The 14384-nt window shown below is 42.6% G+C and overlaps 2 protein-coding genes across 2 annotated transcripts in view; one reads left to right on the forward strand and one right to left on the reverse strand.

Moving 5' to 3' along the window:
* Positions 1–3073, forward strand: part of LOC101166285 (ubiquitin carboxyl-terminal hydrolase 11) — a 21595-nt gene extending 18522 nt beyond the window's left edge. Inside the window, exons 19-21 of the mRNA XM_004086312.4 lie at positions 1421–1536; positions 1635–1723; positions 1987–3073. Of these exons, the coding sequence (XP_004086360.1) occupies positions 1421–1536; positions 1635–1723; positions 1987–2166 (385 nt within the window). The 3' untranslated portion in view covers positions 2167–3073. The remainder of the gene's footprint in view (positions 1–1420; positions 1537–1634; positions 1724–1986) is intronic.
* Positions 3008–9729, reverse strand: LOC101162909 (ER membrane protein complex subunit 3-like). The gene is made up of 9 exons (XM_004086301.4): positions 9630–9729; positions 8113–8305; positions 6974–7031; positions 6280–6373; positions 4174–4278; positions 3972–4053; positions 3815–3894; positions 3440–3522; positions 3008–3361 (listed from the first exon to the last, which is right to left on the reverse strand). Exons 2-9 carry the CDS (start codon positions 8265–8267, stop codon positions 3233–3235), a joined length of 786 nt encoding a protein of 261 aa, XP_004086349.1. The 5' UTR covers positions 8268–8305; positions 9630–9729; the 3' UTR covers positions 3008–3232.
* Between the last annotated feature and the right edge of the window lie 4655 nt (positions 9730–14384).

Consider the following 14384-nt stretch of genomic DNA (forward strand, 5'->3'; position numbering starts at 1 on the left):
CTGGGAGAACTCAAAGATCTCTGCGAGAGTGGACCTTCACAGGAGGAGGAATGTGGATCTGCAGCTCCTTTGTCATCCAGCTCCTCCTTTCTTTTCCCTGAAGTGCAGTCCTCAGAAGGCCTTTCCACTGACGTGCATGTAGCATCCAAGCAATTGTAGAACCCAAGGTGCAGTGGCAAAGACATGAGAGATTGGTGAGGAAATGGAGAAAGTGTGGACGTCACTGACGTCCACACTTTCTCCATTTCCTCACCAATCTCTCATGTCTTTGGTTCTGTCTCCAGTTGGCTCACTCTAGTATTTATTCCCCCAGTGAATGTGGATTTAAAATCATATTTTGATCAAGGCGTTCCCAGTGGTTTTAAATTATGATGAGGCAGTTTTTAGCCAAAATTAAAAAATATAGATGTATATTAAAAAATGTGCCGTTTTTTTTTAAGGACATAGTTTCTGCAGAGCGACGGTTCATTAGAAATTCATATTTGAGTGTGGGCAGGGCCGTTGGAAAAGAGCAACCCCACCCCCCTTCCTGGCACCCATCTATTTCTCTGCTAGCTTACAGCCCCCACCTAACGTTAGCAGTGGACCAAAAATGGTGAGCAACACGTTTTTGAGCCAGATGCCAAAACGTTCATGGATCTATTTGTCTGCAGGTGGATGATCAGAATGGAGCAGAGCAGGGAGCTTGTAGCCCTGCAAATACGCTCCTGTTCAAACTGCAGTTTTCCGTCTGCTCCGTCTTCTCAATGATTTGAATTCTCAGAAATGAACTTTTAAGTTGAATTTTCTTTATATTTGCTGTTGGAAAAAGCTTGTTGATGTGATGTAGAACCTATAACAGGAAGCCAAAAGCTCCCTGCTCTGCTCCATTCTGATCATCCACCTGTAGACGAATGGATCCATGGACGTCTTTGTCTTCCTCCTCTGAGCTGGAATCTGGATCAGAACTAAACAGCTGGATAGAACCACTATTGTTGCCATTTTTGTTGCATCGCTAATGTTGGGGTTGTGAGGGACTGTAAGCTGTGGGGGAAATGTAAACAAAGCGATGATGGGAAATGGGGGCAGGCTTACTTCATGCCAACAGTCAGAGGTGAATTTCGGATGAACTCCTGCTGCTCTGCAGAAAGTATGTCAAGAAAACGACACAGGTTTTTTTTATTTTGGCTAAACTGCACAATCATAACTAAAAGCACTGGGAACGCTTTTCCTATAGATCCAGAGAGTGGGACTTTAACTCTTGTTTGGATCAGCGTTACTCAGAGCTTCATGGCTATAAACCTTTGCCCATCATACGTCAGCCTCCGTTTGGATCCAGACTCAGCACAACATGAGTATTTCATAAATGGCGTATACTTTAATGACTAAACACCTATTAGACTCCGATCCTCACAGCCGGATCCTTCCTCTGTGGCTGCAGGGACCTGGACTTCTCTGACTTCCTCCTGAGGAAAAGCCTGTCCAGCGAGGAGCCCCCAAGCCGATACGACCTCATCGCTGTGTCCAATCACTACGGGGGACTCCGAGACGGGCATTGTGAGAACCCCAGACCCCCCCCCCCCCCCCCCCTCTCTCTCTGTTTGCATGCCTAGTCGTGACCTCTGACCTGATCTGTAACGTTCCTGCTCCTGCAGACACCAGCTACGCCAAGAACAAGGACAACGCTCAGTGGTATTACTTTGACGACAGCAAAGTGACCTACGCCTCTGAGGACCAGATCATGGTTAGTCCTGCACACTCGTCGCTGAAGAAGACGTGTGGTTACCACGGCAACCTGCATGCCTTCAGCTTGTGATGCTATTTTAGGAAACCATAACTTTCTACTTGGCTGTTGACCAGTCATTAGCAGAAAGTTGATTTTTGTGAAGCCTTGAAGCAGTCATACGATGTTCCTGTCCGGACATCTCCACCATTATTCTGCTGCAGTTTATTTCAGAAGATACTCTCTTTTGTCCCCTCTTTGACCGGTTGTCTCTTCCCCTGCAGACCAACGCTGCCTACGTCTTGTTCTACCACCGACAAGACAAAATCAGAAAGCCCGCCCTGCCCTCCCCCCTCACAAACTCTGCTTCCTCCACCCATTCCACCAATAACGTCGCCTCTAGCACGGACGAGGGCGAGGTGCTGGGTGCTTCTTCCTCTTACATCACCATGGAAACGGACTAAACAGCCTCCCTTTGTCTTCAGCCGGTTGATGAAAGCGGGTCGGCACAGCTGCTGTGTTCTTCAGAACCTGTCCTTCTCAGGTACTTTGATTCAGATGAATGACTTGGACCCACCGTGCTCCATGGAGGAACCCGAACAAGAGTGCAAACGGTAACCAGACCGGTCCTCAGTGTTCCCACTGCAAACCACCTTTAGAAGGGTCTTGCTGGACCTTCAGAGTGAAGCTGCTCAACTCCCTGATGCTTTTAGGACGGATGCTCTCTGTTCTTGATGAATGAGGTGACTCTCCACAGCTGTGATTGGCTAAAGAAATAGAGAACATAATCTGGGTTCCCGCTGCTGCACAGCTGCTTCCTCAGTGGCTCCACATTTGATTTGATGTCTTCATGCTGTGTTTAAACCTCACATCCATCTGATCTTCTGCTTGCTTTGCTCACCTTGATAGTCTGCTTCGGTTGATCCTCATTCTGTTACGGCGCACATGTTTAAACAAATGCTAATCCACTGATGAACACTTTGACATGCAGGGGTTTGTGGGTAATTGCAGACAGCAGGGATTGAAATCAGTCATTTTGTAGATTTGTGGTTGTTTTCTGATATTTATTTTTAATTAAATAATTACAGAGACCACGCAGTGTGATTTTTGTGAATCAGCTGGTGCAGGATGTTGACCTTTCCTATTTATACAGAACGTTTCTATGGAGACAGAAGCCAGCAGAGTTTCTCAGTTTTAAACAGCTCTGTACAGTATTTTTCTATTGTAAGTAATGTATTGTCGACAGGATCATTCCTGGGGGAGCAGCAGGGAAGCTTCACTTGTTTCTTTGGTCTTCCCGTCAAATATCAGAGGAAAATATTTTATTGTATTTTCAGTCTTTTGATATAAATTAAAGGACTAATATCACCACCAGAGTCTGTTCTCATTCTCCATGCGGCGCTGCACTGCAGCCGCAATTCTGTCCCAACGTTTAGCAACGTCCGAGTTTGATTGGTGTTCCGTCCCACCACACCGCTCACGCAGTTTCCAAAACCCCCACAGGAGGGAGCTGTCTGTCAGTAAGTTCTGTCAGAGCCTGGTGGACAGGATGTCGCCACTGAACAGGTTTCCAAAGTTGAGGTCTCTGGACATCAGCTCGTCTTCCACGTTCTCCAGCGCCCACTTGTGCTCCACGATCTCCAGCGCCTCCCACTCGCTCTGAAACACGGAGGAGCCTTCATAGCACAGCCTCATCCTGAAACGAGTGTCGGCGCAGAGCAATGTCCTGTTAGTCACCTTAAAGGCCTTGTTGGGGTCAGGGGGCATCGCCATGGCGGCACCCGTCATCTGGTCCTGCATGATCCGCGACTGGTCAGCAGCTGTGAGCAAAGGGTCAGAGCTGCTACAACTGAGCATGCTCAAGCCGTCCAAGTGGCTTCAAAGCCGGCAGATCAAGATCCTTTTAGATCAGTTACAGTGTTGCTAATCATTAGCCCTCAGAGCAGCAAGTGGGACTTGAAGGAAGTTTGTAAAAATTCATTTTTTACCTCCTTTTTCCTAAATAGCAGCTTAGGGAAAACAGGTTGGATTTGCTCCAAATTAGACTCCCTGCACCCGACTCAAAGATGGTTTGCACCACTGAAGAATGTTGTCGTCAAAGAGAAAACTCACCGTTGTCCTGGCCAAGGATGAGACTGTACATGCTCCTCAGCCCAAACACGTTCAGGAAGTACCAGGACGCCGAGCTCACCCTGCACACGCCAAACGGCATCAAAGTGAAGGTTTGAGAGAAGAGCCCGACGTGTCTGCGCCATGACGGCATTTTTACCAGGAAGCATCGAGAGACAGCAGGTCGATCCCTCTCTGCAGCATCGGCTTGAACCTCAGAGTCAGAGGAAACGGCACCTTTGCTGCAGCAGATACAACCACAACATTTGCATCAGTGGTTTTTAAAAAAACACAAGTTTTCACCTAAAGGTTTCCAGTCAGACGCTGGAAAGCCAAACGCTGCTGCTTCTAGAGGAACTCACTTATGACAAACCCAGAGAAGGCCCAGTTGATCCATCCACCAATCACAATCATGGGCAGGACGTTGGTCAGGTTTCCCTTCATCATGTCTGTCAGCATGCTGGAGTCTGCAACAGAGGAGCCGCATTTGTGCTCGCCGTCACACAAGCTGCTGTCATTCAGGCCGACAGAGCGGCACCAGAGGTTTCAAGCTGCTTAGTCAAAAGAAAAATGTGAACGGGGGTTTTAGGAGGATCAGGTACGTCAAATACAAATACAGGTTTGTTACATTGTTGTCCTCTAGAGCAGTGGTCCCCAACCACCAGGCCACAAAGATCCAAAAAACAAAAACACAACCTACATTTTGTTCTGTTTTTTTTTTAATGTAATCTGGTTCTGAAGGAAGTTTTTTTTTTTTTTTAACTTGTCCTGTCCAACAGCTGGGCAGACAGATGAGAGCTGAAGACCTCTTGTGTTGGACATATTTTACTTCAACAAGAGGGGTTATTAATCTTCAGACAAACCAAAGGTATGTCTGAATAAACCCCTTTTGTAATTGAGGCCAAACTTTATTAATTTCAATCATGTTTGAAAATCTTGGGTGTTGGACCGGACGGAAAAGGAAAGAGGGGAAGAAGAGAGAGGGATGTTAGAGAGGGGGGGGGGTTGGAGGATGATAATAGGAGGGGAGGGGGGATAAGACCATGAAGCAGCATAAAGCAACAAGGTTACTGGTTGTTAATCATTATGGTAAGGTTCAAATGTAGTACAAAAAGGGCGGGGCCTGTTCACACAAACACTCAAATGTTATAAACACACCTGCTAGCTGCAAAAATGTCCACCTGTCGACATGTACACAAAACAGATAGTGTTCACACACGCATACTTATGCCTTAAAACCAACTAGTGTGAAATATTTCAGTCATTCAATCACGCAAACTGTTAGTGCAAAGGTGAGCTAACACCTGTGCTCAGGTGAGTGTTTATGTTCTTCTAAAATGGATGGTGGAACGTGAAAAGAAGGAGGGAGAGTGCCCAGCCATCCCCACCCTAAGACCCCCGCCGCAGCAGCAGCGGCAGCTGGAATCCCCCCAACGCCACACGGGAACCGGCAGGGAACAACCGCCGCCCGGGCGACCAAGCCCGCCACCCAGGCCAGGGCCAGCAGGACCGCCGCAAGGCCCCCAGAGCCAGAGAGCAGGGAGGCACGGAGGGAAAGAGAGCCGCCCCAGCCCAACCTGGAGAGCAGCCCCCCCGCCGTGCCAGGAGAGTCCAACGCAGGGCCCCACCGGAGAAGGACGCCCACAGCCCCAGACGAGCTTCCGGGCATCCCCCCGCCCCAACCCCAGGTACGAGCCAGGAGTGTTTATGTACGACCTGTGTGTGTTTATGCTGGAATGTATATATTGAGGGGGGAGGGGTGTGTGTACTAAGGGGGGTGCAGTTAAAATTGGCGGGTAAGGCACTAAGGGGACATCTCCTGATGACTCACAGTGACGTCCCCTCACCCTCCCCACCAAGGGGCCCTAAATGTCTAAGGTGCGGTTAAAATTGGCGGGTAGGGTGCTAGGAGGACATCTGCTGCTTGCTGGCAGTGATGTCCAAGCACCCCCCCTACCAAGGGCCCTACATGTCTAAGGTGCAAATAAAACCGAAAGAGGGGGGGCCCACTCCATACAGCAACCATAGGAGGGGGGCCAATGAAGGAAGTTTTATTTTGGAAAACTACTGGATTCTCCTTCACCACCATCTGATTCATTCTTAATGCTCGTCGAGTCGCTTGGCTACAAAGATCCGTCCACTACTTTCTTAACCCTTGTGCTATCCTAGGCACTTTAAAGTTGGGTCATCTAGACCCACTAGACAGTGCTCTGAACCTTTTTTCTTCAATGATTTGTGATCTTCACTGGTGTCCATGGATTACATGAAATCTTTCCACCTTTATCCACCTCATGGTAGGGAGAACACGTCAAAGTAAATAAAGCACAAGGGTTAAAGGAAGGTTCAGTCTAATTACTGGAAGCCTAGGCTTACAAATGTTCAAACAAATCAGTTTGAAAAACATTGATCAAAATCTTACTCGAGTCCAAACAAGCTAAGAAAGAACACACACGTACACACGTACACACCTGTCATGGGGTTCTTGGGGACGACTTTCCTCTTGACTTTCTTAAAGAAGCCGGTCTCTGTGTTGTTGAAGTAGTGTTTCCTCATGGTGAAGGACTAAACGACACAATTCCGTCAGCCACACAATGCTCAACACAGACACGTCAAGCTCAGCTGACGCCCACAAACGGCACCTCTTCCTGGCGGCCATACATGTGGGGTTTCTGCTGAACTGTTGAGTGTGGGTCAGTTCATGTCCACAGCACAGAGCAAGTGAGATTTGTTTAGACGACCTTTAACCTGACCCTGAATGGACAGCGTGAAGCTGCAGCTCCATTTACAGAACTCACCTGTCCAGTTAGAGAAATCTGTTAAGCAGAACCATACCGGGTTACCCAGGAGTACCAGTTCCCGTAACCCTTGTGCTATCCTAGGCACGTTAACATTGGGAGTTGGGTCATCTAGACCCACTAGACAGTGCGCTGAACCTTTTTTCTTCAATGATTTGTGATCTTCACTGGTGTCCATAGATTACATGAAATCTTTCCACCTTTATCCACCTTTGTCATGGTAGGGAGAACACGTCAATGTAAGGGTGGGTCATCTAAGATAGCACAAGGGTTTTAACAGACTGCTGCAGGAAACACGGCCGTGTCTGCACACACGTCTTCTCTAATGTTCAGAATGGGGGTGCAGAGAATAAGATTATGAGCTCACCTCTTTAGGAATGTACTTTCCATTCTCTCTGAGGACGCGGCTGCGCAGGAGCACCTGACTGAACACAAACCAGGTTCAGCTCAGAAAATAAAGAAGCTCCTGTCAATCAAACCATGTGTTTTTATGTGCTTGATGCAACTAAAATCCTGTGTGCAAACGTCACAACGCTGCTCTTTAGTCGGCAGCTGTTTAAGTCCCACTTGAATCATCTTTTGTGATCGTTTAACCACAAAAATGCAATTTTTTTTAGCCTACATCAAGAAAACTGTCGTTTTTCCGAGACATCGTCTCTGCAGAGCGGCAGGAGTTCGTTAGAAATTCACCTATGAGTTGTGGGCGGGACTGTTGGCGCAAAGGAATCCCCGCCACCTTTGCCTCCTTGTCACAGAGCACACTGCCGCTAGCTTACAGCCCCGAGGTAACATCAGTGGTGCAGCAAAAATGGCAGCAATATCGTAGCGATCCAGACGTTTAGATCCAGATTCCAGCTCAGACGAGGAAAACAAAAAAACCTTCATGGATCTATTTGTCTGTCAGTGGAAGCGTCAGAGAATGGTGTTGGTTTTTAAATCAAACGGAGCAAAACAGTGAGACTTTGGCCCGCCCATCAGTTTCTATGTCACAACTGAGAGCTTTTTCAACGCTAGATTTCCATCTGCTCCTGATTCATACTGATTTGAATAAAGAAATACTCAGAATTGCAGGTTTGATCTTGAATTCTTTAGTATATGTCCTCCTTCGTGGGAGAAATGCATCCAGAACATGTTAAAGACACCTATAACAAATTTTATTTGAGTGGGTCTTTAAAAACCGCCAGTGAAATTCGTCCCGGTGTGAACGGGCCTTAAGAGTCCCACCCAAAACTCAGAGGTGAATTTTGGATGAACTCCTGCTACAGAAACTGTCCTAAAAACAGCATCATCATAATTAAACGACCACCAGGAATGCTTTGAAAGTAGATCAAAAGATTGATTGGAGTGGGACCTCAAACATCTTTACAAAGAGGCACAAACATTTTTAGCTAATCTAGTTCGTGTTCTCTAGTTGAGTTCAAGCATTAGATGTGCAGCGTCCCGTTGCTATCCCTAAAAGAATAACAACGTGAAGACGGCAGACTGACACACAGCTGGAGGTCGCACCTGTCAGAGACCTGCTCCAGGTCCACCTTCTTGTCACTGTGGAGAAGCTGGGTGACATAGTGACGGAGGATGCCCACGAAGAAGGTGATGAAGACGATGGGGAGGACCACCCACATGCGTATGCTGGAATCCAGCAGGAGCTCAGGACTGGCCATTGCTAGTTTCTCAACTCAGACAGGACACCACTAAAAATCTTTAAAGGTTTGAACAAAAAAATAAAAAAAAGAGTTTAAGATTAGAAAAACTCGTTATTGTGTCGTCCCACGTTTGTGTGCACTTTATGTTGCATTTAAAATAGATTGCTTTAAACTGGAATTCTCTCCCTTCTCCCTGACTCCTACAAAACTATATAGTAGGGGTGAAACGATTAATCGATGATTCAATTTATTTTCCTAAAACCCAACCAGATCGATCTGTCTGAGGCAGAATCCAATCAGATCGACCTATAGGTCCTATACCATTGTAAAAAATGTCAAAATGAAAGAAATCGAATTGAATTGAAATTGGACAACACCATTTGGATTGAAACATGGTAGGTAGTGCATCACAGCGAGTAAAACACATGATGACAGCAAAGATGGATCAGTCCATCATTCCAGTCCAATGTGTGGAGACACTTTGAATTTAGCAGTCATGTGACCATCCAGTGAGCTAGAATGTTCTAATAATGTCCCATTTGGATTCTTTGGATGTGATAAAACAACAGTGGACTGAACTTTAGGAAACTAACATGTGAATGGATTTGACATTCATTCTACTTTACTTGTTTGTTTGGACACTTATTTCATTTACACTTGATGATCTGGAAGAAATCCAAGAGTCTGTAAAACTTCACTGTTCAGTAGCAGGAATTTCTCTCTGAGTCTCACTGGTGGAAATTCTGGATAAAGATGTCCTGAATCAATTTTATATATATATATATATATATATATATATATATATATATATATATATATATATATATTTATATATATATATATATACACACACACACCGCACACACACACACACACACACACACCCACACCCACACACACACACACACTTAAGTAGCAATTGTGCCGAATTTTTTTTTTTAATTTCCTCATAGAATACAAATTCATGGTGGGTTAAAGTGATTTTGCCTGGGAAATTAAATAAATTCCCTTATTTTGAAAATGATCAGCATTTTTTTTAACCAATCCAAATAATGTGAAAACTCTCCTAATGTAAATTTCTTTAACTGTGACTATTATTAAAAACAAAAATTTCCTTATACATATACAACGTAACTACTGTAAGTATTTTTGACTTTTGGTTGCGTCCGCGTGCCTCCTGCCCTCTGACCTCCTTCCTGTCTGTCTCGGCTAATGTTAGCCACCGTTAGCTAGAGCGAGGAAACCTTCTTTATTCCTTCACAGGAAACTTTGTTTTTTTACCAGCAGCTGCTGCTTTCAACTTCTCATGGTTTCCTTTAGGACAAAGACCTCATAAAAACTCGCCACGTGTGTAAAGTTGAAACAATAAAGAACACTCACCACATTAATGAACTTTTAAACTCCATGAGAAAGTCCACCTGCTGCGGAGAAAGGCACTTCCGGTTTCAGCGGAAACACCGACCGTAGCTGAAGTTAAAAATAAACTGAAATGCGTTTTGAACGGAACGGCAGAATATCACAAAGGCATGGACACCAATAAAAGAAATGTTGAACTAATGATGCTTTCTGTAATACAGTTTTAAATGTTAACAATTTTATATGCTTAGATCTATAATCATGTCATTTGATTACACTATTCTACAGTCAAGAACTCGCCGTCCTGCTTCGATTTCAACAAAAGATTTTTTATTTGTCATTATAAAAAATAATCTAATTCCTTAATTTATATTTTTACATTTTCTAAAATATAGTTGTTGTAATTGTTGCTAACAGCAAGCATTTAATTAAACAAAACGTCTTTAGAAAACACCTTTCAAAATGTTACAAATGACTGTTTTCACAATTAACTGCATCTTTCAGTATAATGGATCACGAGTATCTATACTTTTTAAACAGTTGTGGACTTTTTTCAGTACTTGCCACAGAATAAAAAAAAAAAGCTTTGGAAGCAAAGTTAGAAAAAGAGAGTAAGTAAACGTAAAGTAACAATACAAATCCCACTGTAGAATTGAAAATAAAACGAAATGTTTGTCATGCAAATATTTACATAGTGCACTATATAGTGCGTTTGTCATTTGTTTTGCAGTGCGCATCTGCCCTAATCGCAAACTAGTAAAAAAAACTACATTGTGCGGGACTATGTAGTGCCCAGAATTTTAAAAGCAATACGGACATCATGCTCACTACTTTACTTTTTTTTTAAACGGCGGATATGACATTATCGATTTCAAAAAGTTAAAATCTAATTGATATGAGAGTTTTGTGACGATTATGTATGAGTCCACTGTCTTCTGAAACTAAAGATGTTGATGAGTAATTAAAAGAATATGTTTAAATACATTTTTTGGCAAAAATTGTTCCGACGCAATGCATTGTGGTCTATATTTGCCGATCTAGTAAGCATCGATGCATACTGGTTTTTCGCAGAGACTTCTGGTAAGTTTTTAGGGCACTCAATTATTGAATTTGGACAGCACTATAAAATGGCGAACGCATGATATGATGCACTATCAAGGGGTTAGGGTGAGAATTTGACATAGCCTCTACAATTCAATTCCAAAATCGAGTGCCCGAGAAATTTCCCAGAAGTGTCTGTGAAGAAGCAGTGTACATCTGTGCTCACTAGATCGACGAACATAGACCACAATGTGTTGCGTCAGCAATTTTAACCAAAAAAATGTATTTAAATGTATATTTTAATTAAATCATCAACATTTTTATCCTCAGAAAACATAAACATAAATGATCGTCGCAAAACGCTCAAAGTAATTCGATTATAACTTTGTGAATTCGATGACGTCATATACGCCGTTTTAAAAGAAAATGTAAAGAGCATGGTGTCCGAATTGCTTTTAAAGTTCTGGATTATAGTACATTTATACAATCCATTTTAGTAGTTAGGGGTTAGGGTGGGAATTCGGACACAGCCTAGGCGTACCTCACCTTTCCCAACTGTAGCTAGGATAGGCTCCAGCAACCCTAAGACCCTGAAATGGAGTCAGAGGCTTTAGAAGATGGACGGACAGACGAATGTTCTTATGCAGACTGGTGACACTTCTTTAACCCCTTGTGCTATCTTAGATGATCCCTCCCTTACTTTGACATGTTCTCCCTACCATGACAAAGGTGGATAAAGGTGGAAAGATTTCATGTAATCCATGGACACCAGTGAAGATCACAAATCATTGAAGAAAAAAGGTTCAGCGCACTGTCTAGTGGGTCTAGATGACCCAACTCCCAATGGTAAAGTGCCTAGGATAGCACAAGGGTTAAAGAAAAAAAAGTCCCTTCATTTTGCAAATAGTGTTTTGGCTTCTTTCTTAGGGTGTTACAATTACTCCTAACGTTTTTTTTTTAAATAAAACTTTCCTTCACCCTTTTTGTAAGAAAAATATGATTAGCTCTGAGTTTTATAGTGGATGCTCAATGCTGATTTCAGCTGCTTTACAATTTGGTTCATTATTTACAAATAAATGTCTTTCTTAGTTTTGTTGATGATGATAAAAATGACGGCAGAAACAATTTAGGATCTCTTTCCAACATGCTCTGACACAAAAAAATGAAATAATCCAGTGATGCTCAGATTAATACGTAAAAAAAAAATCCTTAATAACATTGATGAATCATTTACTTAGCCCATTATTCAAATTGTAAAAAAAAAAGAATAATCTATATTGCATTTCACCTGGGATATATTGAATTTAAATAGATATCATGAATTCATAACAGACAATGCTCTTCTCCCTCATCATCATCATTATGAGACCATGGGAGCACTAAGGAGCTCCTTCAGTCGGAGACGTTAGCGCCTCACTGCAGGAAGGAGCGCTTTCACGAATCTTTCTTCCTGTCAGCTATAAGACTCTATAAAGCTGTGTAGACCCAATCATTATTGTTGTTATTAATTTTTAAGTGAAGTTTTTGTGTTCTTTATTATCTATTGTTTTCACAATCTACTGATTTCATTGACTTATGGTAACAATTTCCCCTTTGTGGGATCAATGAAATTTTATTCTATTAAAAATCTTTGCTAAAGATGAATCCGATTGTTAAACACATACATTCTTTTGGAACATGTTTGATGCTTTTCTTTCTCTCTAGTTGCAGAACCTTGAGATGACTTTTGCTGTGCAGAAACTAACCCGAGTTCAATTTTAATGAACAAACAACGCATAGAAAAAGGCAAAAGAAGTTCAGCCTGTGTGGTACCTTATAGTTTCTAGGATATGATGTTTTGGAAATGACCCTTAACCCTTGTGCTATCTTATGGGGTCAAGATGACCCCACCCTTACATTGACGTGTTCTTCCTACCATGACAAAGGTGGATAAAGGTGGAAAGATTTCATGTAATCCATGGACACCAGTGAAGATCACAAATCATTGAAGAAAAAAGGTTCAGCGCACTGTCTAGTGGGTCTAGATGACCCAACTCCCAATGTTAAAGTGCCTAGGATAGCACAAGGGTTCCAATATGTATCTGGTGATGAAATCTAAAAGCACTTAAAGTAAATTTAACCCTTTACTTTTCTGCACTAGGTGCAATGACTGCTTTTCTTCATTTTAAAATAAGCAAGTGATTTGGGACAGAGAAAAATGGCACTCATTGATCAGAAAACATGTTTGGGGTGTTTTCATGTGATGTCATTGTGGTGGATTTGGTCTTTCTCCTGTAATGGTGATCAAACAGCGGAGGAGGAGTCTCTCTGTCAGCTGTGGCTCTGCGGTGAGTGTGACTGAGAATACAATCATCAGGACACTTCTTCCATCCACAAGAACAGATGTTTATATTTTTAGAGCAATAAATATTTCCACTTTTTCCATTTCTCTGCAATTTCAAAAACAAAGTACAAGTAATATATATTTATATACACAGCTAAAATTTTCCATACGTACTTTTTAAAATAATGTTGTCTCTGTTGACACATATTTGACACTTTACTCGTACAATTTTACAAGAACTATTGCAGTCTTTCTTTGCTCTACATTATAAACAGGAAATAAGATTTTTTTTCCTCAAAGCAGTCTAGTTTCAGAGTTAAACATCTTAGACCGCCAGCTCACCGCCTTTGTACAGACACATGACACACACTGCCCTTTTGCACAGAACCCAAGAGTCAAAGATTTTTTAACTTTTTTCCACAGATCTGATGTGCTTTATTCTTTTCAAAGGGTTCCCTGTTTTGCCGGCAGCAGTCGAACCAGATCTGTCTCCGCCGTGGTTAAAAATCCTGATCTTTCATTCCCAGCATTCATCCAGCTGGCATTGGCAGCTCCCGTTTTTACTACTGTTATGTACATTCATGTTTATAATACAGCTCATTCAGTGCAGATACTGTAATAAATACCACATGCAAACCAATAATGGAGAGCAGACCAGGGCAACATCAAATTAAAAAGATTTAAAAACATGACTTTAAAAAGGCCGAACCTGCATGTTTGTACATTTCAGATATTGTGGGTTAACAAACATCTGGCTTGGTTTACTGTTGAACAAACTTCCATTTCAGTGAAAGTGTGTCCACACTTGAAGAACAATGCATAAAACAATCCAACACACTGGAGAAATGACAGTTTATGGCAGCAGCACAGCTAAGTGTGTGCAGGGACGCTTTAGCAGCAAACTAAAGCAACACACCGATTACATTTGAGCTGATTCAACCCCAAATCCAGAGAAAATGCACATTTAAGAAAACTATATATCAAAATAAACAACAAAAATAAAATACACCAGTTTTTATTTCTCATAGAAACGAGTAAGGCTATTAAAATATCTTTATTCCACTAAATGCAGTCATCTAAATTTCGCTCTCTGCTTCAGATCTCAAAACAGTTGAACAGTGGCATGTTTGCTTTGGTGTAGCGGCCGCTCTTTTGGTCCCATTCTTGCCTGATATTAGTTTCCCATTAATGAAAGGTTTAACTTCTGCACCAGATGCTCCTCACCTGTGGGAGATCTGGACTGCAGGCAGCAGCAACTGGACTTTTCTGAGACACAGCCATGCTGCTGTAAAGCTGCAGTCTGTGGTTTTGTGGTCGTCTCAAGCATTCTCTGAGATCAGACGTTTTCTGGAGGAGAGCAGATGTTTTTCTAACATCTTTCTATATTTTTGTTGTTCATTGTTGCTTCAGAAGCC

The sequence above is a fragment of the Oryzias latipes genome, chromosome 7 (assembly GCF_002234675.1).
Source record: "Oryzias latipes chromosome 7, ASM223467v1".
NCBI classification, from domain to species: Eukaryota; Metazoa; Chordata; class Actinopteri; order Beloniformes; family Adrianichthyidae; genus Oryzias; species Oryzias latipes.